General features: G+C 37.7%; 2 protein-coding genes across 3 annotated transcripts; one reads left to right on the plus strand and one right to left on the minus strand.

The window, feature by feature from the left end:
• Window positions 1-9,156: 9,156 nt before the first annotated feature.
• Window positions 9,157-16,744, plus strand: LOC134550590 (fibrinogen-like protein 1-like protein). Of its 2 annotated transcripts, XM_063397334.1 has the most exons (3): window positions 9,157-10,157; window positions 14,129-14,300; window positions 15,738-16,744. In XM_063397334.1, the coding sequence occupies exons 1-3, from the start codon at window positions 10,041-10,043 to the stop codon at window positions 16,436-16,438; spliced, it is 990 nt and encodes a 329-aa protein (XP_063253404.1). In that variant the 5' UTR covers window positions 9,157-10,040; the 3' UTR covers window positions 16,439-16,744. The 2 variants fall into 2 exon arrangements, with proteins under 2 accessions (XP_063253404.1, XP_063253403.1); XM_063397333.1 differs by lacking the exon at window positions 9,157-10,157 and having other exon boundaries at window positions 12,424-14,300.
• A 6,686-nt stretch (window positions 16,745-23,430) lies between these two features.
• CHRM5 (cholinergic receptor muscarinic 5) lies at window positions 23,431-25,014 on the minus strand. Its single transcript, XM_063397335.1, has one exon. The coding sequence runs from the start codon at window positions 25,012-25,014 to the stop codon at window positions 23,431-23,433; it is 1,584 nt and encodes a 527-aa protein (XP_063253405.1).
• Between the last annotated feature and the right edge of the window lie 716 nt (window positions 25,015-25,730).

Raw genomic sequence — 25,730 nt, forward strand, 5'->3', positions numbered from 1 at the left:
AACTTCCCTCGGGCAGGCAGGTGTTCAATCATTCCCAGGTCAGCAGGGCTCCAGCACACCTAAGGCATACTTGGGAAGACAAAGCCATCACTCCAAATAGCCCACTCTCCTTCCCCCCACTCTGTATGCAGAGCATGATGCTGTATGGTCTGCAATATCCCTTTGGTCATTTGGGGTCAGCTGTCCTGGCTGTGTTGCCTCCCATCTCCTTGTGCACCCCCAGGCCCCTTGCTGCTGGGGTGGGTGAGGAGCAGAAAAGGCTCTGTGGGAGCACTGTGCATCAGTAATGAAAATGTCTCTGGGTTATCAACACTGTTTCCAGCACAAGTCCTAAGCATGGCCCCACACCAGCCACTGTGAGGGTTATAACTACCACAGTCAAAACCAGCACAGTCAAAGTTGTAATGTGGCCTTGGGCTCTCATAAATGCCACTGGGCGAAACTTACTTGATCCTTAGCAGTTACAATGTAAGGTTGAATTTCTGCAGAAAATAAATGTTTACTGTAGTTCAGTTTTATTTTCTTATTTACAGATTTTTAGGATCAGTCTTCTGTGTTAGGTGTGGCATCTCCATTTTCAAAAACAACATAACTGCCTTTTAGTAAGACTTTCTGAAATAACATAAGGCAGACTCTGAATTGAAGTAACTGATACCTCAGAACAGAAATTAAAGATTTACTTGGACTACAGACAAGCTGATTTCCTTATTGCTAAAAGGAGGAAGATGTACTCCCTCAGCTTGGACTGGCTAACCCTGCTGCCTTCTGATTACAAGTTCTGGTATTTCTCAGGCTTTGTCATACCTTGATTTAACAAGGGAAATTGGTTCATCAGTCTGCTGAAATTCTCTTATCTTTTAGAAAGTTAAATCAGCTCACAGAAGGATCAAAGAAATCCCAGAGCCAGCAGGAAGTAAGCACCAGAAACACACAGTCACAGGCAGGAATTCTCTGTTCCTGGGAGTGAGTGTGAGTAATTCAATGAGCTCACTGCATCTTGAGGATTTGCAGCTGAAGAGCTCATTTAGCCACGTTCTGAATGAGTGGGCAACTGAGTTTATGACAAGCCATGTATAAGGGAGAGGAGACACATTTTGAAGTCTGTTTTAGCTGTTAGTCATTTAAGATGGTCTGGAAGGTGTGTGGAACATTGTGAAATAATTTTACTAATTGCATCATCAAAGATGCTCACATTCTACACATATAAGGAAGAAATCTAATGTACAGGCTATCTCCCCTTTGTTTTAAGCAAAAAAATATTTGTTAGTTCTCTATCTTTTTGATGCAGTGGGGATGATAATGGCTCTGTAAATGGGGTATATATTGCTTCAGAGTGACAGACTGGCTTGTAATTAAAACTTGTATTTGTGAAGAGAACTTTAGTATCAAGTGCCTTGATACTGTCGGACTAAAAAAAATCTATTCTGTTTCAATTTCTTGTGTATAAGTTATGAGAAACTTGTCTCATAGAAGTAATTGTGAAGATAAATTTAGTATAAATTATTATTTAGTATAAATTATTTATTTAGGTAAGCGAATATTGGGCACTCAGAGAGTGTGGCAATATGAAAAAAATCCAGTATGTAATCTTGTTAAAGAGTACCTTTGTTAGGCATCTTTGTGTAGATCTTTATGTAGATCTTATGTCTCTGTTAAAGCAATCCTTTTTAAGTAACTACATGTCAAAATTTCAAAAACGATCTAGGCATTTTAAGTACATATTTTCCAACTTAGTGGAAAGTATATTAAATCACTAAGATCCACTTAAAAATCTCCACTTGGGTGTTAATGTACCCTTAATTGCATAAAGGTTACTAAGCTAACACTGATAGCAGTACCTTAAATTACTAAAAGGGTTTAATTTTCATGTTTAAAACAGCTTTGATCTTAATTTTGTTGCTATTAGTAGTTAGTAGGTAGTGAATTTGTACTCCTACAATTTTGTGTTGCATTTGAGACTCATTTCTTTTAAGAAAATAACCAATATAAAATAAATAGTAACAAATCCTTAGTGGTTTTCATTCTGATGTGTCAGAATAAAATATGGATATATTTGTCTATATATTATGCTAATTTAACAAACTGAAGGAAAATGGAAGTGTTTAGATCTACTGTTGATGGGCTAAGGAATACAGAAAGAACCTGAAATTTTAAACTTCAAATCAGTGGAAAAGCAGATTTACTGAACAATATTAAAAGGTTGAAAAGATTACATTTTGCACATTCTTAGGCAGGAGAAGCACAAGAGGCACCTGTGGTGCACAGGGCATTTGGAAGGTCCTACTTAATAGGCTTAATCATGGTCTGTATCTCCAAAGGCTTGTTCCCACCAAGGAACTGGCACAGAGGCCAGTGTGGCAGGAAGAACCCCTGTGCATGCTGTGCTCTCCAAAACAAAGCTCGGAGACACTGCAGCTCAGGAGTCATGCCCTGCTAACTTCGCTACCATATCCAGGAATTACTGGGAGGGGAGGGACAGTGTTGTTATTAGGCATATTCCAAAAGTGTATTGACAGCTATTACACAAGCTTAATGCTACGAATCAGCAGATTCCCATGTCCAGGGAAGTTCTCTGGTAATGTTTCATTTAGTAAGATACTTGAAACTATAATTAATTGTAAGGAGAAAAATTTGGAGAAAGCCCTCAAAGGTAGAAGAAAATTTAAGTATTGCTGTCATGGCATATTTAACTCAAATACTAAGGTTTACAAAAAATTGTAGCTGGAAGGTGTTTCCATGATGTTCTACAGATACTGTTTTCTGGGTGGATGTAGTGTTGGCAAGTGACAAGTGAGCAAATGAACTATAGCCACAGCCTTTAGGAGAGCACTGACTTCTTCACCTATTTGGTATTAGCCAAATGGTAAAAATGCCAAATGCCAAATGCCTATTACCCATGTGAGTAAAGAAAAAGCAGTTATCCCGTGTTTCTCTCCATCTGGGAGAGATTCCTATACCATTCAAGAGATGAAGTTCATCAGTCTTTCCCTCTGTCACTACATAAAAACTGGGCACCCATTTAAGGCTCTTCCCTTAGTGGTACAATCTAGCCAGTTTTCCCCCTCTCAGTGCAGGGCTCTCTCTATGTAATAGTCTTCTAATAAATAGTGACTTCCAAGAAGCAATCACTATTCATAGTGAAAAAAAATTAGAGTTTTAAAGGCGCTTATTTCTTCCATAATTTCAGTGGCTTTAAAGACAGGACCTTAGATCTTAATGACTATTTTGAACATTATACTGTGTGAATAATCAGGTGATTCAGGCCACATATTAATACAACATTCAGGGAGATTTTAGTCAGAAAATTGTCTGTAGGAATAGTATTGAGTTTCAGTCTATTTTCAGATTGAGCTAGTGAAAGCTTCTTGAGGTCATAAATAGGCTGAGGCATTTTAATTTATTTTGTTTCTGTGTTTCAAAAGCCATAAATGATTATTCATCCTCTTTCATAATAAATATTGATTTTTCAGGAAAACCGGTTCACTTTTGAAATTACAAGGTTATTCCTTCAATTATGCTGTCAGTAACCTTTATGTAATGCCTTGTTTCTAATAAGGCTATAAAGATTAATGACAGAATAACTTTCTGCAGAAAAACAAGTGGAAATTTAGCTGGTTAGATCATTTATTGATGATACACAAAACATCACAGTTAGGATCATTTGTATTGTGTGTTTGGTTCTGCACGGCTGGTAGGAATAAAAAGTCATTAAAGACTCATTCAGTCAAGAGTAAAAGGTAGTGAATATGCAACGGAAAGAAAACCTTTTGTGGCATTTTTCAAACTAAACTGAATTTTTGACTGATTCTTTTAATTTGAATACAGACATTAAAAAAGTAATATAATAGGTGGTAAAACTCATTTGCAAACACAGGAAGTAAGAAAAGAAAATATTTTAATGGAACATTTTTTCTGTGTGAACTATTAGAATGTTCTCATAAGTTCTCTGGATTCTTAAGGGTCTTCTGCTGTCTGGTACACACAGGTGTGGGTTTTCCACTGTGTTTCAAAATGGAGAATAGGACATTCATAGTCTAGTGTGCAGGGCATAGGACTGCTATTTACCATGCAGATGCATGAAGAATCCATTTAAATACTTGGGAATAATACTTTCCATTCCTGGGATCAAAACAGAATAAGACTTGAAACAAATTTCTGGCAGTAGGGAGGAGTGTTTCTTTTCCTACCACTTTGTTTTCTCAACCATCCGTTGATGTGGTTTGGAATGCTTCAGCTTGGCAGGTGAGAAATGCATGAGCTGAATTAGTAAAGAGTGTCCAAAGAAATTTGAGGTCAAACCTCCGAATGAGCCTGTACTTTTGCCATGCTAAACATTCTCTTGGAAAGAGGAGGAGCTCAGATGAGAGGTGGAGCAGTTACTAAAAGTTACTGAAAGACAGGCTTATAGTGGAAAAAGTACAGCATTCATCATCATATTTACCAAAAGTGATGAGAATTGAACTATGGTGTTATTACCAGGTTTGTGATGAAATGTTTCCTTCATAAAAATAATAACCCTACCTGTAGCTTTGTAAGGGTCCCCCACATTAGACATGAGCATCTACAGACAATCAGTAGAGATTTGTAGAGGAACATTTTCCTGAAATCCTCTCATTTTGGTTTTGAATTGTAGTGTTGATACTCCCTCTTCTCTTTTGATTTGTTTTTCTGCTACTTCAATTCATGTGGTATTTGCTCAGAATTTTTTCACTTCTTTTTGCCCTTCGTTTTTATGAAGACTACAAACTCTTGTTGAAATTGCAGTAGCAAGCTCTATTGAGCTGGTGCTGGCAGAAATAATTGTGTACATCACTTGTTCTTTCAAGTGTTTCACTGGTAGCAACCAATTATTTCTGTCACCAGGTAGCTGACTAATGGTGGAGAGGTCATTTGTCCTGGAAAGACCTGATCAAACTGCTGTGCTTTCTTTGTAATGCATTTAAAACTTATTTTATTGTTAGGTTGGTTTTTTTTTCCAAAAAGTGTAAGTGTACACTGAGAAGAGTATTAGAAGGATTTTATAGACACTGTTCACTGCAAATACAAGAGTTTAATGCACTGTTTACAGCTATTTCATTGAGAAAAAAAGATGATTGACTAAAATGTCCAAAGGGTCTGGATAGTTCTTCATGAAAAGAGTCATCTTAAATGCCATTAACTAACACCTAGCCACCTGCTGCTTTCAACTTCACCAGTACCACATAGTAAAGAAACACATTTGTAGAATTCTGCCTCTCTATCAAATCTGTTGATTACAAAAAAAATTGCATGCTCTTGTTCATACATTGCACTTCTTTGTGTATCTTTCTTATATGACAATACACTTGCCTTCTGAAGCTCATTAAGTGCCTTTACAGCTTTGCAATCCCTTGTTAGCCTTTTTTAATCTTCTTGAACATTGTTCAGATTTGATAGCTTTTTTTTAAACTAAATAAACTTCCACTTTCTATATCTGCCTTTTTGCAAAACATGATTACATCTAAAAAGATTTAAATTTCTAACTTGATTTAAGCACTGTTTATTGGTTTGTTGTTAGGGGTTTTTTTAATGGTGTTTTATTGTCTATTCTTTCCTTACGTATTTTTCATACTTTATATAGTTTATGTTTGCATACTTTTACATTCTAACAATTTCTTTACTTTCCAAGTTAGGAAACTGCATAATCAAATGTTACTACAATAAGAATATGATTTGGTTTATCAACAGAAGTTTGAATCAGGATTAGGCTCTACTGTATTTACTATTTTTAGCAGTGCTTACTTGCCTCAGTTAGCTAGCTCCTTTATGAACAAAATATCGACTGAAGTTACCCGTGCAGCCAGGTTCCACTCATACCTGTGCAAAAATGCATGCACACCTCTGAAGGTCTTGCTCTGCTATACAGCATTCCTTCTGAAGGGAACTTTAGTATTCCTTCTCCAGCACTGCAAGGGGTATTGGTCTCAGCAGTGGAGCACAGACAGCATGACTGCAGATGCAGATGATGAAAAACTCCCAGCCCACATCGTAGGAATGCACTTTTAGCCTGTGCATGGCCTTGTGCTGCTGCAGCACTTCAGCACACTGTTGTCTGCGCGACCATCATCTGAGACCCGTGTGTGCCGTAACCATGCAATTCTCCAGCAGCCAGGAAAGGGCATTTAGCCAACCACAATGAAGCAGGGGTAAATAAGAGTTTAAACCATAACCCTGAGATCTGTGCATGAGGTCCCTTAATTTCTAAATTCTATAGCTTTTTCAGAAGCAATGTGTTAAAGAGGTACTGCAGGTTTTCTAGTCTGTAAAAGTTCTTAGACTATAGGTTCGTAACACCATAACACCATAGTTCCTTAAAATCTTTCAGTAGTCACTGAGCAATCTGACTAATTCTTATGATATGATCTCAACCTCTCTCCTGGGGAGAGCTGTGGGCAGTAAAATGTGTTGTTTTGACAGAATTTTTTTGCTCCCACCCTATCCACCCCCTGTGTATTATTCATGTTGCTATCAATTTTCCTTAAACAGTAGGATCAAGAAACTAAGTCACGTACTTAGTGTGAGACAGTGAAATCTGTGATAAACATAATTTCCAGGAGAGATTGATTCTACAGTCATTTTCAAAGACACATGTTAGAGTGGTGGGATATATGTGGTTTGGTTTGTTTTTTTTGTTTGGTTCTTTTCCTTGGGCTCATCATCAGACTGAAAATTTACTTTGTTTACTTAAAGTCTGCCATATGTTTTGAAGCATCCTTTTCATTATTCTTCCAAGCCCCCCTCCCTTTTTTTTTTAACATTGCTACTGAGCTGTGAGCTTGCTAAAGAGCAACAAAAATCACAGACTCTCTCTTTGGAAATGAGATGGTTGCCATGGCAATGCTTCCAGCTGCTTCTTGTCCCAGCTGAAAAAAAATTTTTAGACTCCTATATTACAAGGTTAAGCTAAAATATTTAAAACTAAATCATATAGCTAATTGATTTAAAATTAAGATCAACACATTGCTTTTTAAATATCTTTGGGCTGATAATCATCTGAAATTCTTGACTCAAATATTTCTGCAAGTATTTCTAAAATATTTTTTTCTATTTGTTCAAGTACTTGGGGTAAAATTGGTACATTCAGATGGAAAATATTTTCAAATTATTGACTTTATTAGATGTGGTTTTGTAGTAGAAATTATCCTGAAAGCTGACTGCTACCTAGATAGTGTTTAACATATGACTCTGAGTTTGATTCATACTTTGCAATATGCCAAATCTGGATCAGATCTGAAATGCTGGATACTTTTAAATTTTGTTTTCTCTAAACTACAGACAGTTGATGAATTGATTTGATTTCTTTCTTGACCAGTTTTTGCTGGCTGCTTTTCATCAGCTTATCTTCCATAGGGGTTTTTTTCAGTTATTTTCTGTGTTTTGAAAGGTATCTTACTCTTTATTTTGCTTAGCTTTTCCCCCTTTTTAAAAGATTGGCTCAATGAAATCCTCTAGGACCTCCATTACTTCTAAAATATAATTGTAAATGGTTCAGAGAGGATTTTGCTAGCTCGTAAGGTATATACAGGATTTTATCTGTCCTTGAAACTTTGAAAATACTTAACTACTTCAGCTTTGTTGAAATGTTTTTCACTTAATCTGGCCTCCAGTCCTACTCCTTCATTAAAATTAATTTCATTAAGTTTATGAAGTTCATTAAGTTTAGAAGATCATTGTTCATGAAGTCTGCAACAACAAAAAAAACCCTGTGCCATTTGCCCTTCTCCCTCATAAAATAATGGGAATTTGGGTTTAACTTCTTTTTATGTCCAATCTGTTTTCAGAGTATTTGTTGGGTTTTTATGTCCCTTGATAGTGATAGCAAGAGAGGATAGAAGATGGTTGCCTAAGCTTATTTGTCTGCCTTTTATTTTTATAAATACATTGTCCTTACAATGTTGCACCTACTTTTCCTCAGAATCACAAATTCTACTATCTTAAGATAGGTGTCACTTATCTATCTATCTATCTAACAAACACCTATTTGTTATCTATCAACAAATTGGCATTCCACGCAAGCATTCTCTGACAGTTTTCACCTGCAGTGTTCATATCTGGAGATTTTTGCCACCTTTAGAATTAAATCAATTACCAGAAGTTTCATACTGTTTACAGAAGTATCATACTGTTTTTCAAAGCTACCTGAGTAACTTAAGTTTTTCATTACCACCAGTCCTGTCAGCTAACTGAACAGTTATTTTCCAATATCTTCCATGATAATGGTTTTAATTGTATTTTTCCAGTTAGGTCAGTGTTTTTGTTGAAACCAAACCTTCTTCAATTCTGTTAAGTTTCTACACCCTTAGAATTTAGTCTTGGTTCAGCAGAAAGATACAAAGAATATGTTTTTAGTATTTACTTCAGTTCTTAAAATATTTTTGTAAGAAATATCAATAAATTTGCTGAACATTTGAAAAGTCAAATGTTTTTAAGAGAGTAGCATTTGTTCTGTTTTACACTCAGTCAAAAAATATACTTTGGTTCATTCCCCAAATAGTGGCTCATCTCACAAATACTGAATGTGTAAAAAGAGATTTAAAATTTCAGTTGAAGATAGCCTTATGTGCAATGTGTTTCAGCAGTTAATAATGGCTTTCTGTATTGTCAGACAAAACACACACTTCATATCCCAGTGCCAGCTCAGAAGTTCAAGAACAAGTGAAAGCTGTTATGAACATTTTTTTTGTTACTGATCCTATGCAAAGATACCAAAGTACATTTAGCCAAGGCTGCAAAGCAATTCAAAATCACTCAAAGCTGCAGAAGTGGCCTGATTTTGTTGTTTGGTGGGGCTTTGTTGGTTTCTTAGCTTGTTTTCCCAAAACAATCACTTGTGCTGTGTGCCCATGAAACTTCTTTCAGGAAAAGATACTCAGTGGGCCCTTTGTTATGTGTTTTATGTGTTTTGTCATGTTAGAACTTAGTTTCTTGTGTTCCTCAGTATATTGAACTACTTTCTTGCATGTAAGTTAGCATTTTGCATCCTTCTGGCAACCATGCAAATCCATAAATCACCCATGTCAAGCTTTTGAAGATCCTGGGTATGCAAGTTGCCAGCCTGTGTCAAAGCCTTTCCCATAATGACAGAGTCTGTCTTGGGCACAGTGATCATGAAATGATGGATTTTTAAGTTCTTGGAAAAGTAAGGAGTGGGGAGAGCAGAACTGCCTTGGACTTCCAGAAAGCTTGATCTGCATCCTGAGGTGCAAAGGAGTCCAGAAAGGCAGAACATTCTCCAAGAGGGAAATCTTAGATGCAGGAGCAAACTGTCCCATGTGCCAAAAGGTGGCTGAACAGAGAATTTGGACAGAAACTCAGAGAGAAATTCAGATTTTATGACCTTTGGAAGAAGGGGCAGGAAACTCAGAAGAACTACAAAGATAATGTGAGCTTATGGGGAATACCATTAGAAGGATCAAAGCACAACCAGAATTTAATCTGACTACTGTCCTAACAACAATAAAAATGTTTCTATAAATTCATTGCCAGCAAAAGGAGGGCTAAGGATAATCTCTGTTCTTTACTGGATGCAGGGGTAAGCAGTGACAAAGGCCGAGGGAAAGGCTGAGGTGGTTAAAGTGGTTAACAGCATGACTAGTTGTTCTCAAGCTACTCAGCCCTGTGAGCTGAAAGACAGGAATGGGGAGCAGAATGAAGTCACTACAATCCAAGGGGAAATGCTCAGCAACCTGCTATGAGACCTGCTATGCCACTGAGCCACACTCAGGTCTATGGGACCAGGTGGGAGCTAGTGGAACTGCTCCTGAGTCCCTTCCCACCATGTACCAGCAGTCCTGGCTAACCAGGAAGGTTAGGGAAATGCAACGCCCATCTACAAGCCTGGAAGGAGGATCTGGGAACTACAGGCCTGTCATCCTGACCTTGGTGCTGGGGAAGCTCATGGAAGCTTCCCCCATTCTGATGGCACTCAGGACAACCAGGGGATCAGGCCCCCACAGCATGGGTTTGTGAAAGGCCCTGACCAACTGGGTGTCTTCTGACACAGTGACCTACTCAAGCGGATAATGGGAAGGCTGTGGACGTTGTCTACCTGGACCTCAGTCAAGCCTTTGATGTTTCCCACAGCATTCTCCTGGAGGGACTGGATTCCTATGGCTTGGACAGGTGCACTCATCTCTCAGGTAAGAAAGTGGCTCAGTAACATGGCCCAGAGAGTTGGGGTGAGAGCTGCTCCATCCAGCTGGTGCCTGGTCCCCTGTGGTGATCCCCAGGGCTCAGTTCTGGAGCCAGTCCTGTTTAATGTCTTCTTCAATCATTTGGATAAGGGGTTCAAATGCACCCTCAGTCAGTCTGCAGATGAGAAGTTGGGTGGAAGTGTTGATCTGCTGGACGGCAGGAAGGCTCTGCAGAGGCATCTGAACAGGCTGGATTGATGGGCCATATGGACATAAAGAATGTGTAAAGAGTATTGCCACACAGGAGAGCCCGAATTGGAAAAATTCAAATGAACGTTTGTCAGTTAAACCTCAGCAGAATCAGAAGGATAATTAAAACTTCAGCATACTGTAGAGAAGGAATATGTGGTCATTGGGCTAAAAAATGAAGTATCTTAATTAACATGGCTAAAAACAAGTCATTGTAGCAATGTTTTATTTTGAAATCTCTGTATTACCAAACCATACCTATGTAAATTACTTTGACCTTAGGGTCATGATCTAATTTCTGAAAAATTAGAATCAGGAGCAGAGAGGGAAACGTAAAGATTTAAATTGTTTTTCAAAGTTTTCATCTACAAAAATAGATGCCTTTTTGAGCATGAGTGAATGAATGCTGGTGCCCATTCTTCTCTCTTCTAATTAAACACTTCCCACTTCACTTCTGCTCTGCCAGCTCAGATGAAAGTTTGGAAATCAACAAAGAAGCAAACAGCAAGAAAATAAAGAAAAATGGAAAGACAGGAGAGGAGATAAATAGTGATGAAATATACAGGAATCAAAGGCACCAAAGATGCACCCCAATTTATATCAGGGTGATGAGAGGCCCATCAATAAATACCACTAGAGTCAATGGTGTTTTTCAGAGTGTATCTATACGGACAGAGTGGCAAGGTACCTTCTCCTACCTTTTCTTGGCATACTATTTCAGCAAGATATGTATCTGTTCAAAGCAATTTTATATTTCATAAGCTACCATACAGTATTTCCATGCCTTAGACAAGGCTTTTAATAGTTGGTACCAGCCATAAATCAGATATTGTAAAACATACATATATCAGAAGTTCCCTGAGCTTTGTAATGCTAAAAGCAGAGAATATGTATTTTTAAACTTTTCCCTGTAGCTCTACAACTGACCAGTGTAACAGAGAAGATACAGTTCTAACTCCCTGTGGACATCCTCCTGTGTAATACAGTGCTTGTGCTTTAAAAAGGAAGAGAAAAATCACTAAGTTTTAAATGTTACAAGCAAACATTTCCTAAAGCATTTGCTGTGGGTATTGATTTAATGGTACATGAAATACAAATCCTCACTGAAGATGAATTGTTGAAGAACAGAAATTATGACTTGATATGAATCCTGAAGTAGAGCTTGCACAGGTCTTAAATGTTCCATCCATTTTAACTGTGATTTGTTTCAAGGACAGACTCTGATCAAAATGGTTTGCAGGGTGGATCAGGAAGCTCAAAATCTTAAGTGTTGTCTAATCTTTCAAAGGGTAAATGTAGATTAGATGTCACCTAAAGGCCATGCAGGCAGACAGTGGAACTTTCAGATACATAGCTACATAGCAATAATTCATTTATTTAGTTCATGACAGATTTGATCTGAGTTAGTGTTAACTGACTCTTGTCAATCTCCATAAACTAAAATAGAAACCTGTTGACCAGCCTGTTCTGCTTTTGTTTGCTGTATTTTTTAGAGTTCTCAGACACTGTTTCTGGTTCATTCGCATTAAAACATGAAGTAACAACATGGCTTATACTTGGATTCTTCCTAGTATTTAAAAATCAAGTCATCTCTGCAATTTAAATGTGACTGCATTTCAGTAGAGCTCTGAGTTAATTCATCTATGCAAAATGGCAAAGCAAATTTTAGTATCTGCCCGTGTCTATTTAAGCAACATAAATAATTTACTGAACTAAGATTTCTTCATGGTTCTCCACCACTGTTGGTTAATAAAGGAAATTTAATTTAATTACTATGTCATTTTAATCATTAGGGAAGAACTTTGTACTTTATAATTCATACATACTTAATTGCAAGTATAGTATGTCAGAGCAAAGTCCAGCAGATTAAGTACAGTGTGAAATAAGGAGTATGCATTTTTGCTGCATTTGAGATTGCACATTGGATCTGATTTATTCACCTGGACTTCAGTAGCAGGCAAAGTACAACTGTAGACAGTGAGCTCATTATTGTTCTTTGCCAGTCTTCACTTGAAGAAGGTAAGGTGCCTGCCCAGTGCTGTGTTCCTTGGGTACTTTCTTCATAATTTTTAATTACCAATTTCTATTCTGGAATTAAATTGATTTTTGAATCAATTTTCAATGTTTATGCATAAATATAAGTGAAGAAAAAATACTAAAAGGAAAACAAAACAGTTCAAAAAAATAGCTCCTGATCCAAGTTCAAATTTCATGAAAATCAGAATTTGGGCTTATGAATTAGGGTTTGATTTCAAGTAATTTATAATTTAATACTTCATATTAGCATAATAAGCAAAGCTTTCGGTGAAAATGATACATGATAGTATAAAATACAAGTACAGCAGAATTGAAATGCTTAACGGGAAGCACCATGCCAAATTTCATGGAAGGTAATTTTCCAGTTTATTATGATCCCAATGTCAAATTATCAGCTTTGCATAAAATGGCAAATTATATTTTAATAGTAAATCATTACTATTACTGAATAGTTTTAGGTAGAACAGAAAATTCTGATTTGCCGTCTTTGTGTATGGTAGGTAGAAAAATTAACTCTCAAACCTGAACTTTATTACAGTGATTTATCTTGGACATTTTTTTAAAAATGTGCTGAGTTTTTTCACTCTGGTAAACTGTTTGCTGAATCTGCTGCTAAGTCATTAGATTTATAAGGAATGTGCCTCTGTTGTGACATCAGCCACTGTGGAGCAGGACACTGGCCTCTGCAGACCGTGTGCTGACGCTGGCAGGAAATAAGCCCTGACCAAAGAGCTTTTTTGCTAGATCTATTTTCTGCCTTCAGCAAAGCCACTGTGGGGAGCCCCGTCCTTAAAAAAAAAAAAAAATAAAAAAGCATTAAAAGAGTTTGGTTAGAGTCTAAGTAAATGTATCCTTTGGGAGTATAGGAAACGTTTAGCTGATTCATTCTAAGCTGTGGTTGACAGAAACTCCTCTTCAGAGAGTCTGGGATTTGCCTAAGTGAGGACCCCAGGATTTAGTGCAGTAATAGCCTAAATCTTCTTCTGTACTGAATGAAGTATTAATAGACATGTACCCCAAAAGGTGGATAAAAAGAGGCTCAAAGCTGTTTCAATTCAGTATATTCAACCCTTGTGGTTTTGAAGAGGCTAAATAAAAGTTTACTGAACGTTTTTTTTTTAATCTGATTGAAACTTGTGACCTGTTATTTCAATTTGTAGACAGAAATTCACAAAATGCACAGTTCAGGTTAAGTGAGTTGTCCAGTGCATGGAAACATTTCCAGCACTAAGAAAGCCATGTTTCTGAGGACTGTTTGAGCTACAGATAATCAGCAATGTTCTGTCCCTTTGACCACTGTTGTCTCTATTTCACTGCAGTTGGGATGCAGGGAATAAGAAAAATTCAACTCTGATAATTAAGAGCTGAGCTATTTCTTTCGTCATTCCATTACTCTTGATGGCTTTTTGCCACACTCAGGATTACATTATGTTTCATTGCCCAGCATGGCAGAAGGTGACAGGTGAGAGATGGGTCTCAGTGTCTCAGCACAGCGCTCTATGTGAGAAAAATGAATGGCTTGTCAGAAACAAAGTCTGGAAAGGAAAGGAGAGATCTTTCAAAGATGGGAGGAGCCAACTTTGACAGAGACTTACCATATTGAAGCTCAGCATTTCAAAACCTTTCTCCTTCAGGACTTTTGTACTAGAAGTCATAAATATTGCCATTTTCAATTCCAACCTGTGTTACAGCTATTGCTGCAGGAGGAAAGGAAGATGCCATTGAGGAGCTCAGCAGGATTCCTGCTGCTCTTGCTCTCTCAATGCACTGTGTCCCTGGGCACCACAGAGGCAGTGGTCCTGGCTAACGCCCACCTTCTCCCCCAAAGAGACTATGAGAGACTGGGAAACGCCAATGAAAAAGGTACTCATGAAGACAGCAAGTGGTATGGAAGAGTTCTGTGTTTTACTTTATTGCTTTGCTGTAACATTTTCAACCAACATATACAAAAGCTAGCCCTGGAAGGATAATTTGCAATATGAATGTGTCCTGCCACAAAGCCCTGAACCTGTCTGTAGAGGTTGTTCTACTATGTTCACTAAGAAGGGCAGTGTATATTGCTGGCTTGGACATCACCATATAAATTACTTAAATAACACTTGTACAAAATCATGGCATCACGTTTGGAGTCAAGTAGGCTATGTATACCAGGCAAATGTAATTTTACTGAATTTTTTCTCACAGAGATATAAAACGTTCAAGTTTTTATTAAATACAAATTACAAGTATCCCACAGTTTAATGACATAAGGATATGCCTTTCAACTCTATGGAGAAGTGAGTGATTTCAATTCATAAATATCTTTCTGAGTAACAGCACAATGAATATCATCCTTCTCTACAAAAGGAATTCGCTCTCTATAAGTTCATACATATGTAAATGTATATTTAAATAAATTATGTTCTGGCTCTTAAACCTCACAATCAATTGTAAAATTCAGGGCATTATGCTGTAGTCTCAGAGGTGGCTGATATTATACTAGAGCAATAAATTACCTGATAAGAATGTTACATTTTAAAAAAACCCAGTAAATACTTTAGCCCAATAGGGAGGGTCAATCCAAGCCTTATATGCCATTTTTATTACCCTCTGAGTCTACTAGATAAGCAATAAAATGGAAAAGCAATTTCACCTATTTTCCTGATACGGGTGTTCAGCACTGAACAGAACTGTAGTTCTACCTGCAAATCCATGATAAAATTTAGCCTGGAGTTTGAGTGAAAAGAACTCATCCTAAGAAAATTCTCAGATGTTTATAAGCTTTATATTAACAAGAAATATGCTTTAATATCTCCCTTTTATCAATGAACACATGGCATACATTTCAGAATTTAACACAAGGGTGTTAGAGTTGCCTGAAGTATAAATTGGTTCAAGAGAAATTAATTTGTTCATTGAGGAAAAGACTAGGTCTAGTTATTAAACTTAATTGTCCTACAGATGGCACAGGGAATTGCAAACTTGCTGAGAACTCAAACTAGAGGAACACTGGTGGAAAATGAATGATCTGTACATAGCTTTTGGCTTTTCAACCATATTTCTGTCATAAATGCAAAATCATACTTCTGTTGTATGACAGAGTAACAAACCATTTTTTGAATTTCTGAATATTTCCTGCATGTTCCTGACAGAAATCTTCCCCCTTTAGCTGAATAAATGCCCATCAGCTGCAATGAAATCAGTCAGCTTCCCATCTGAAAAGAATCATTCAGTCACTCTGAAGGACAGACTTTAATTTCTGGTATTTATTATTTGAACAGAATTTATACTTTTATGTTGTTTTTGGTTTTTTTTACTCAGACTATCCAAGGGACTGTTTTGAGATTTTACAGCGCTCCAAAGGAAATTCCAGAGATGGCCTTTACATTATCCAGCCAAAAGAGGAATCAATTGTTGTTTTTTGTAACATGCAGGATGGTGGCTGGACAGTAATCCAGCACATTACAGCCAACAGTACTGTCGACTTTGACAGGACCTGGCAGGACTACAAATACGGATTTGGCTCTGTTCATGAGAACCACTGGCTAGGAAATGAGTACATGCATCAGTTAACTGGCAGCTCAGTGCAATATGTACTTGGAGTTAAACTTGTAAATCTAGATGCTGAAGTCAAATGGGGACAGTATGAGCCATTTCTGATTGAGGGGGAAGAGTCTCAGTACCGACTCAGGGTTGGTCTTTACAAAGGCAACGCCACCGATGCGCTGACCCTGGACACAGAAGCTTATCTCCATGACAACCAGAAGTTCACCACCAAGGACAGAGACAACGACAATTACTTTATGAATTGTGCCAAACTGGAACTCAATGGCATTCCTGGGGGAGGCTGGTGGTACGATGCCTGTGCTGGAGCAAACCTAAACCGCAGGAATGTGATATACTGGCAAAAAGACTGCAACAAGCAACGCCCGTGCAAGTTTGCATGGATGATGGTCAAACCCATCGAGCACCACCAGTCGTACCCCACCAAGGCCTGCCCCTGCCAGAAAGTTGAGCTGTAGACAAGCCGTGTGTATTTGACAGGAACACGGACTCTTTCTCCTGAAGTGAACTCACTGACTGAGTCATAACCCTAAGCAACCATGACTGAAAATTTAAACTGGGCCTCTGCAAGGGCTTTATGATGACATATTGGACTGGAATTTGCCAACCACACGAGTGAGAAACTATCAGAAACTGAGGCCTTTACCACAAGATCTAAATAATCAGAAGATTTAAATAATTCATTTTATACTGTTTTAGCTATAAGACAAGTCTGGTATGAAATCCAGGACATGATGCCTTGTACAATATATACATGAATAAAAATGCATTTCAGAAGGTTTTGCTCTGGTGTCAGTGTTCATGATTGCACATCTTCATATATCACGTAGGGAGGAAATTTCCAGTTGAATATCTACATTTACAAAATACACACTGAAGAGTATTGTGTGCCATAGGGCTCCAACAGGCCTTTTCTTTCTAACTTTAGTGAATGGTATTTTAATATTTAAAACTGGAATTAATCTCATCTCCCATGGCTTCTTTCCCCCTTCATTGACTCTTCTTTTATCTGTACTTTTTTAATGATCCCATATACAGTGAAGTATTCAGCACAGGCTTTTCTTTTCTGCCTTCATTTTAGAGCACTCAGCACTAAAGGGATTGCCAGCTTTCCCATTTAGAGCCACTGATGCAAAGCTTACAACCCCTCTGAATTTTTCCCCCAAGAAACTCACTGAATACATTTTTTAAAAGATCAAATTGATATTGCAATTGTTTATTTATTTCTCCATTTTTCCCTGAAGATCACTCCACTTTATTTACCATTATTTGACTGTTACTTCTCCCTGTCCCATGCTGTGCTTCAGCTTTTTCTTTTTTTTTAATACCACTGTGAGAAAAGAAGAGAATGTTGCCTTTATTTCACGTGTAATGCTTTCAATTGTTTTAGTACTCAACCGTGACATCAAACTGCCTTTTTTTCTAATTATAAAATAAAATAAAAATTAATTTAAAATATTCTGTTTTAAAACAATAAACAAAAGCATTTCAATTTTTATAGAAGACCTTGTTTTCCTTTACCACTGTTTGAGTTGCTTCACACAGTTCTTTATCATTGGAAAGCTAAATGACAACTGAAGCATTATTATTATTGTGTTTATAAAATGTCAGAATAATAATTAGAGTATCATGTATGTTTTCTTTGATATTTCAGTTAAAGAAATTCCCCAACAGATACTGTCAAATTCCTGCCTTTTAATTTAAGATACTATTTATAATTTCCATGAAAATTGCTTCAGAGAATAAATTCTGTTGTGTTTTGAGAGACCAAAACTGTCATGATTGCTTAAGATGAGAAACTATTTTGGAAGCAGAAAAGCCAAGAAAGCAATTTTTATTTTTCTTGATGCACTGCAGCATTTTCAGAAAGAGATACAGCTATGTGATGTGGGTGAGGCCAACACAGCTGACAGGCCAATTTTGCAGCATCTGATTCCCCCCGCCCCCAAATTTGTGTTTGAAGACAGAAGTACGATACGCAGAGGAATAGTTAGTACCTGAATTGAGTTTATATCATTGAGTCAATTTAATGTGGGTTCTGCATAATTCTATCAGGATGCCTCCAAAGCTGTGATGAGAATACAAGAAAATCACCTGAGTGCTGCCAGTCTCACGTAGCTTTTGTTAGAATTCTTGATCATATAGCCAGATGCTCAGTCATCTTCCAAAAATGTGTTTTTAATAACCTTGATATGGAAACATGGAAGGGAGAGTCCACAGGCTGCATCTGATCATCAAAGGCAGGTAACTTGCTCTGCAGCACATCCATAGCTTGTTTTAGAGGATTTGGGAGGTAAGGGCTCTGCAAATAAGCTGTATGAATAACTTGGGCACCAGCAGACCAAATCCAGCTGCCCAGTGCTGGAGGGACTCTAGTATTAACTGGAGCCCTACAAACCCATCCACTGAATTCTGGTACAAAAATTAAATGTAAAATGTACTAAAAACTCATAACAAGAAGTCTACCAGCAGGAAAACTGAGACATTTAGTTGAACCCAGGGACTAAGCTACATTCCACACTTCCAAACAAAGTATGGATAGAAATGACTATTGGGGCTGGATTAGGGACTAAGTACTGGATGAAAATAAGTAAGGATTTTCAAGAACATCCAGCAGCATGAAACCTTTAGAAGTAGACTAAACTTTACCTCGTAATTCCTTAGCAAAAGACTGTCTCAACGGAACAGATTTTTTTCCTTCTGTTGCTGAACCTTGATCACCAGATACCCAGAGCAATGTTGATGGCCTCATCACTGTATCAATGAAATCACAGACTGAAACATGGGGATTTCTATCCTAAGTTCTTTTCACTCCTAAGTTCTTTTGCCAATCACATTTCTCCTGTGCTCTTTCTCTTAGCCTTTCCTGATTTTACTGCCTGCTGCAGTATAGGAAAGAAGGAGGGTCTTCCCAGGAGCAGCTGCTAAAACAAATTTATTTGGTCAAATAAATATCCTTCCAAAATGTGTATATATGTTTGGGTCTAGAGCAAAAGGTTCCAGTTCTAAGCACCTGTGAATGGGAGGCATGATCCATTTTAACCATGCAATCTCCTAACAGTAACAGTGAAATAGTTTTCTTTACCTCTGCTACTTTGCATTTCTCCTTATACTGTCAACTGCTGGAACTGTAAGCACACTCTGACATACAATAATTAATCAATTCAGAATTTACTTATTATTTGTCTTTAAAAATAATCCAATTTTCATATGAAAAAAGTGCTTGCTTTTGTTTCTGATTTCCCAGACTTCAAGGTAACATTATTTTTTATGTGCTAACCATAGATTTAAAAGTATGAGGGCTAGCTGATTAATGCAATTAGTCTTTATTGATGCAATCCAGTGCATCAAAAAATTAACAATGTTAGCAGCATGGCCTCATTTTCTCCTACTAGAATTAACAAACACTCCTTTAGTCACTCTCATGTCTTTTGTGTTTCAGGAGGCACCAGGCCACAGTCAGAGTGGGGGGCTACAGAGCTGAATCCAGCCGTGTTCCACAGCTGGAATCCTCCACTGTACCCTCTCTCCACTCCTCTCCTCTAGCTACCCAATGGATTGCACACTGGAGGAGGCCTTACAGACAGCACACACTAAAAACAACCATTCCTCCACGACATCTAGGCTGCTGCTGCATGTGAGGATTATCAGAGATTTCAGCTTCTATCTCAGCATTGCAATCCAGGAATTCAGTAACCACCCCTCCAGCTTCAGAGGTCTACTGAAACAGAAGCCATCAGCAAACAGGGTCTGCAGGAGGACCTGTTGAGAAGAAAAACTTCTGAAGGATTTGAAATGTTTGGTTTATTTGGAGAGGACTGACTTTGGTATATCAGCAGATACATGAAGAAACTAGTGACATTTAGTGACCAATGGCAAAAATACTGAGTAAAAGGCAGTGCTTTTAGTGAGTGTAACTAAGACTGAAGTTCCTCAGTCCTGAAGAAATACATTTATCAAAATGGAAAAAACAATTGTGACACCATCCCTTTCTGAAACCACTAATAGTCATAGATTATCTCCTATATTTACAACATGATGTTACACATTTTTAATTGTTTTAACTACTTATGGGGTAACTATTAATAAAATCAAGAAACTTAAGGGCTTATGACAACTCAAGTGTATGTGGAAGGACATTTCTCAGGGAGTTCAAAAGGCAGCAGTGGAGATTTGGGGGAGATCCCATAAGAAACAGTGTGGCCTCTTACTGACTTGACAGGGGTAAACCCCAGTAGTAAAGTGAAAAGACATAGTATTCTTTTCTAGAATTAAGGTTTAGTCTGTGTTTCAAAACAGAGAAGTCACTGACTACCCAGCAGCTGCAGGAGCATTACAGGAGCTGTCCTTTGCAAAGCTCTTCACTCTAAATAGTCACAGGAAGTGCACAACTGTTTCCAGGTGTTCTACATCTGTTTAAAAATTCTGGGAACTCTTCCAAGCATTTATCTACAAACAGAAATCATATTTGCAAAAAATGAATGTTAGTTGATAAATTATGGGGATCTGGGATATTTAGGGATGCTGGCGTATATGAAAAAGGAGAGACAAAAATTATACCCCCAGTTTGTGGGAAAATTCAGTACTTGAAAATGTAAAAGGTGCTGGATCTCTGAAAAGCTTAGTTAGGGATGTGTATTCATGCATCTATATTGATAATACATACATACCTATATATATGTATGTGTATGAAATCATGTACAATCAAAACGTAGTTTTACAAAAAATATTTCATTAGTCCATGACAATAATCAATTACAGGATCAGTAAAAATGTCATTAAAAGGACAGCTAACAAGATAACAAGATTGTCCTACACTGCAAAAGTCCCACCACACTTTTTAAATGTACAAAATACAATCAAGTACTAACTGATACTCCAATGAGGTCCACAATTGTCTTTTTGTGGGTTTGATTTTTTTTAAGAATTTTTAAGATTTTAAGAATAAGCATCTTATTTAACAATAAAGTAACACACAATTCTTTATATAATTCTTCATATTTACAATATACTCATGTGTGGCCATGTAATCTCTGACATGGTTAGGTGCTAGCAGCATAATTTGAGCACATATTTCACAATTACATTGAACCAACATTGTTGCATCCATCACTGTGTATTCTAATACATTTACTGAGCAGGTCCATAAACATTTACAGAACATTCTTGATCAACAGACATCAAAAACAACAAAAAATACCCCATTTAATTTCAATAAGAGCCAATGCTTCATTTCAGCAGTAAAAGTGCAGCTAGCAGGGACTGTTACTACCTCATAAATTTTGCCTTTAACTACAGCTTGTGTCCCCAGAGAGACACATTCATTTGCTAAAAATCAAACATAGTTTACTGAATGACTGGTCTGATGTAATATATAATGAAACCACTCCAATAACCAATTTGTACATAGTTACTGTACACAGGAAAAGCTCTGGATAGTGACAGAACAAAGCTGATGAAAGAATTTTTATAAAGACCTCTGCTTTCCTTTCATAAGTAATCATATGCTAATGCACAAAAAATAATAGGCCCAGTATGGTGTGTTATAAAATCAATCATGTGAAGTTAGAGAACACATTTTTTACATTAGTACACTGCTAATCTTTCACTGACAAAATTTTCCCTTGTGGACACTGGGACTAAAAAAAATGTTAATTACTTCTACTGTGATTGTTGACATGGAGGATTTATCTATCTTTAGGAAAACATTCTGATGGTATGATAATTTAATACATTATACAAACTATTTCACTGAGAGCAGTGGTACATTCATGTTACAATCCCTGAAATGTGCAACTGGGTAATGTCACCACTGCAACGTCCCCCTACAGTGTATAGTAGATATAGTATGAAGATTGTCTCAAACTAATATTCCAAAATATCTCACTAAGAATCTTGATAGAAAGGCTAGAACTGAATTTGAATTTTATGTACATGAAGATCTTTCTAATTTCTTCATAAACATTTTTCTTTAGGACTTCCACACCTCGTGACTCCTGTTGCTGTTAACTTAGTTTTCTCAGGACCTTTTCTGGAGCTTCTTGTTTTTTCCCACCACAAGGAGCCAGGTCCCCAGCTCTATTCCAAAGGCCTTCTGCTGAAGGCAGCCCCCTGCTTACCCACTCAGTCAGTGCTGCAGGGCTCCTGCCTGGCTAACACAGACAACAGGCACGTTCAGCTCTGGCACCAAAAGCCCTCTCAGACCTCAGCTAGTGGTTAGTTTTAGTTTGTAAGTAGGCCAGTACAACCCAGTCCCAGAAGCCACAGCCATCAGAGGGGTTGACTCCAGCCACATCTGTGGCAGATGTGGTTTTGCTGGACCAAAAGAAAGTGCCTGAAGGTAACTCATGTTTTCAAGCACCTGATGTTGACAGTACTTGTAAAGCTATTTAAAGCTAAAAAGACAAATAATACTATCTGTTTTTAATAGTTTTACAGAAACATTAAAAAGTTGCTCAAAAAAATCTTTCCTCTTTAAAGGATTACAGTTCTTTCACTGTTTATAAATAAGTAAATGTTATGGAAACTTCTGGAGCAAGGTGTTGGGCAACAAAGGAGATTGTAAAAAAGACTATCCTTGTGTTTAGATAGACTGCTTTACAGTCAGTTCTGATTTGTACCATTTTCCCTGTTGAATAAAATTTTAAAAATTTCCTCCAGAGGTACTGGGAACTGGAGAAATTCAGAGGTGTTTTCTAACCATCACCATTTCTACAAATGACTGTGACTTGCATGATAGAACTGATATTGGGACTGGCTTCTTCATGTAGTAAATACATTATCTGTTTATTCCATTATAACCCCTACCACTACAAGCCCTTCCTAAGTCTCCACAAGAGTCACCCTTAAAGTGGAATTTTTCCCAGTATTGTATTCTTCTATAATGTGTGTGTTCATTTTGAGTATTATAAATGTCCCTAACCATTTAGTATTGGGGTTGACAGTATTTACCCTTTAGATAGTCCTTCTTTCATCTCAACAGCTGATGGTAAAGCCTCAAAACAGAAGTAGCATTGGCTGCACTGCTTGGTACATTGATAATAATAAACAATTAAATTAATAAAAAATACACTAGCAAAGAACTATAGAAAGAAACAGTTCTGCTCTACAGGGAGACAGACTGAATGACCTAACCTGATGACTGGATGATCATCCCAGTCTAATTTCTAGTAGTTTATAGTTTATTCCACTTATTCTCAGGCTGAAAGAAAGGACACGAGACACCAAACACAATAATTGTAATGCAATTCTACTGCATAGTCAAAAACAACCTGTGTTGCTCATAGCAGCCACTGACTTTTTTATCCCAAGCACACTACTTTCATGCAAAATTTAACTTTTCAGCAGATTTTTTTAACCACTAGACACAACAGCAATGCCTTTGAAAAGACAGAATTTTCTAGGTTACATCAATATCTATTATTTCCCCTTACTTCTTATACAAGAACAATTATGGCAGTCTAGTATTGCCCTGCCAGTATAGTTTCTCTTCCACTTTTTTCTTTCTCCACTGGCAGAAAAGCAGCATCTTAAAAGTCTTCCTGAAAGTTTTATTACAGAGGGCATAACACATGGGGTTAACAGTGCTGTTCACATAGCATAGCCAATATCCAAGGTGCCACAGTGTCAGGGGAATGCAGTCAGAACAAAATGTGGAAATCAAAACCATGATATTATAAGGAGTCCATGTGAGGATAAAAGCCAAAAGAATGGCGCTTAAAGTCTGTGCTGCTTTGCGTTCCTTTATAAGAACCATCCGTTTCCTTTTGGTGATTTGGTTATTGATATTTGGATCCATGCTTTTGATGGAAGGGTCCTTTGACAGAGCAGCAGAACAAGGAGTTATTTTTACTTTTCGGCAACCATTGTTGGCTTCCTGGGTGCCATCAGCCTTAACCACCAAACGGAACTTATAGGCCACACATTTTTTACTCTTTTGTCCGTGTTCTTTGGTTGGTGACAAAAAGTATTTCTGGTTCTCAAAATCACTTTCTTCAGGCTGGTCTTTGACAACATCTGTAGTCTCATTATACTCTTCTGCCTTACTCTTAGATGGACTTTTGTAAGTTACTTGGAAAACTGAGTCAGTGGCAAGTTTATCCTCCTCTTCTGACGATGCGTAGCTGCTGCAGGTGGTTAACTGGTCAGCCTTAGCCCAGTCCATGCAAGCACTCGCTGCCTGGGAGGCCTTCGCTGTAGCTGACGTACTTCGACTGGACGAAGACCAAGAGGCCTGACACCTCTCTCTTTTGACTAAGTTTTGTTGCTTGCAACTGAAGCAAGACTTCAGGAGAGTTTTCTGAGGCTTTGCTGTCTCAAACTCTGCCACAGACTCTGAGCCCTGCAGTTCAGCGAGGTCCTTGGTGCGTTTCTCTGTCTCTTTATAAATGCGGCAGTACAGAATTGTCATCACGGACACTGGAATGTAAAAAGCAGCAATTGCAGTGCCAAAGGTAATAATGGGTTCATACAGAAACTGTATCTGGCACTCTTCAGGTGGTACTGTTCGTTCACCCACAAAATACTGCCAGCATAAGATTACGGGTGCCCACAACATGAAGGAAATCAGCCAAGCCATACCAATCATGATGCCAGCTCTTTTGGGTGTGCGTTTGGCCCTGTAAGTTAAAGGCCTTGTGATGGAAAAATATCTGTCAAAACTGATGACTAGGAGGTTCATTACTGAGGCATTGCTTGCTACATAGTCCAGTGCTAGCCACAGGTCACAGGCAAGGCTTCCAAGAGTCCAATGGCCTATAAGTATATAGGATGTATAAAGGTTCATAGAAAATATTCCAATGATGAGATCTGCACAGGCAAGGCTGAGCAAGTAATAATTGTTGACAGTTTTGAGCTGACTGTTAACCTTAAAGGATATCATGACAAGAATATTTCCCACTATAGTTATTAAGCTTACAATTGCAGTTACAGTGGCAATAGTAATGACTTCCCAGAGGCTATGACCTTCTAACTGCTTATGGTTGATAGATGAACTGTTTACAGAAGTAGAATTGCTGAATAAATTGACTTCCATTCTTGTCCTTGGTGTATTGTCATCGAGACCTTAGCACTGTTGCATACTGCTTTCTGTACTCAGAAGCATCCTTTTGGAGATAGCTATAAAGATCAAAGGAAAAAAAGCGGAAAATTTAAGTAGCTCATTAAATAGCACAGACTTCCATTAGTTGCCATGAAAACACTTGTGAAACAACCTACCATATTATTTGTGTTCTCTTTTTGCATTTTGATTGTTATTTCTAGAGTTGTGAACACAACTAAAACAGACAAATGTATATGCTAGGACAATGTGCTCTGGCATTTTATGACATTTCAAAATGCAGTCTAACTATTATTTCATAAGTCAGTCAACCACCCCAGCTCTTACATTTTGAATACTTTAGGAACGCTCTACATATTTTCAAAGACAGACATTTGAAGTTTTGCAGCGCAATAAGACAGTGTTGTTTCCTACAGTGTTTAAAATGCATGCCAAGGTTCCAGAAATTATCTTTGAAAAATTTGTAGAAGTCACCAACAACAGAAAGAGAGTAAGTGAATATTGGGGATGCATGGGAGCTAGGAACCACACTGGCATGGCAACAGCAAGAAAAAAATAGGTGTTAGAAGTGCTTGAGGCAATGGAGAGCAATCTTTGAGCAAATGAAGCAGGCGAAGCCAAGAAGATGTTTGTGGAAAAACCTCTATCAAGAGAACTTAGGACAGGGAAGACTGATGGGGTTAAGCATGGAA

Source organism: Prinia subflava, chromosome 5 (genome assembly GCF_021018805.1).
Source record: "Prinia subflava isolate CZ2003 ecotype Zambia chromosome 5, Cam_Psub_1.2, whole genome shotgun sequence".
NCBI lineage: Eukaryota > Metazoa > Chordata > Aves > Passeriformes > Cisticolidae > Prinia > Prinia subflava.

Excerpts from the sequence above, each read along its gene's own strand:
- LOC134550590 (XM_063397333.1), top strand. The coding sequence starts at position 13,952 with ATGGCTTGTCAGAAACAAAGTCTGGAAAGGAAAGGAGAGATCTTTCAA. Across the intron at positions 14,301-15,737 it reads GGGAAACGCCAATGAAAAAG|ACTATCCAAGGGACTGTTTT; the intron begins GTACTCATGAAG and ends TTTTTTACTCAG.
- CHRM5 (XM_063397335.1), bottom strand. The coding sequence starts at position 25,014 with ATGGAAGTCAATTTATTCAGCAATTCTACTTCTGTAAACAGTTCATCT.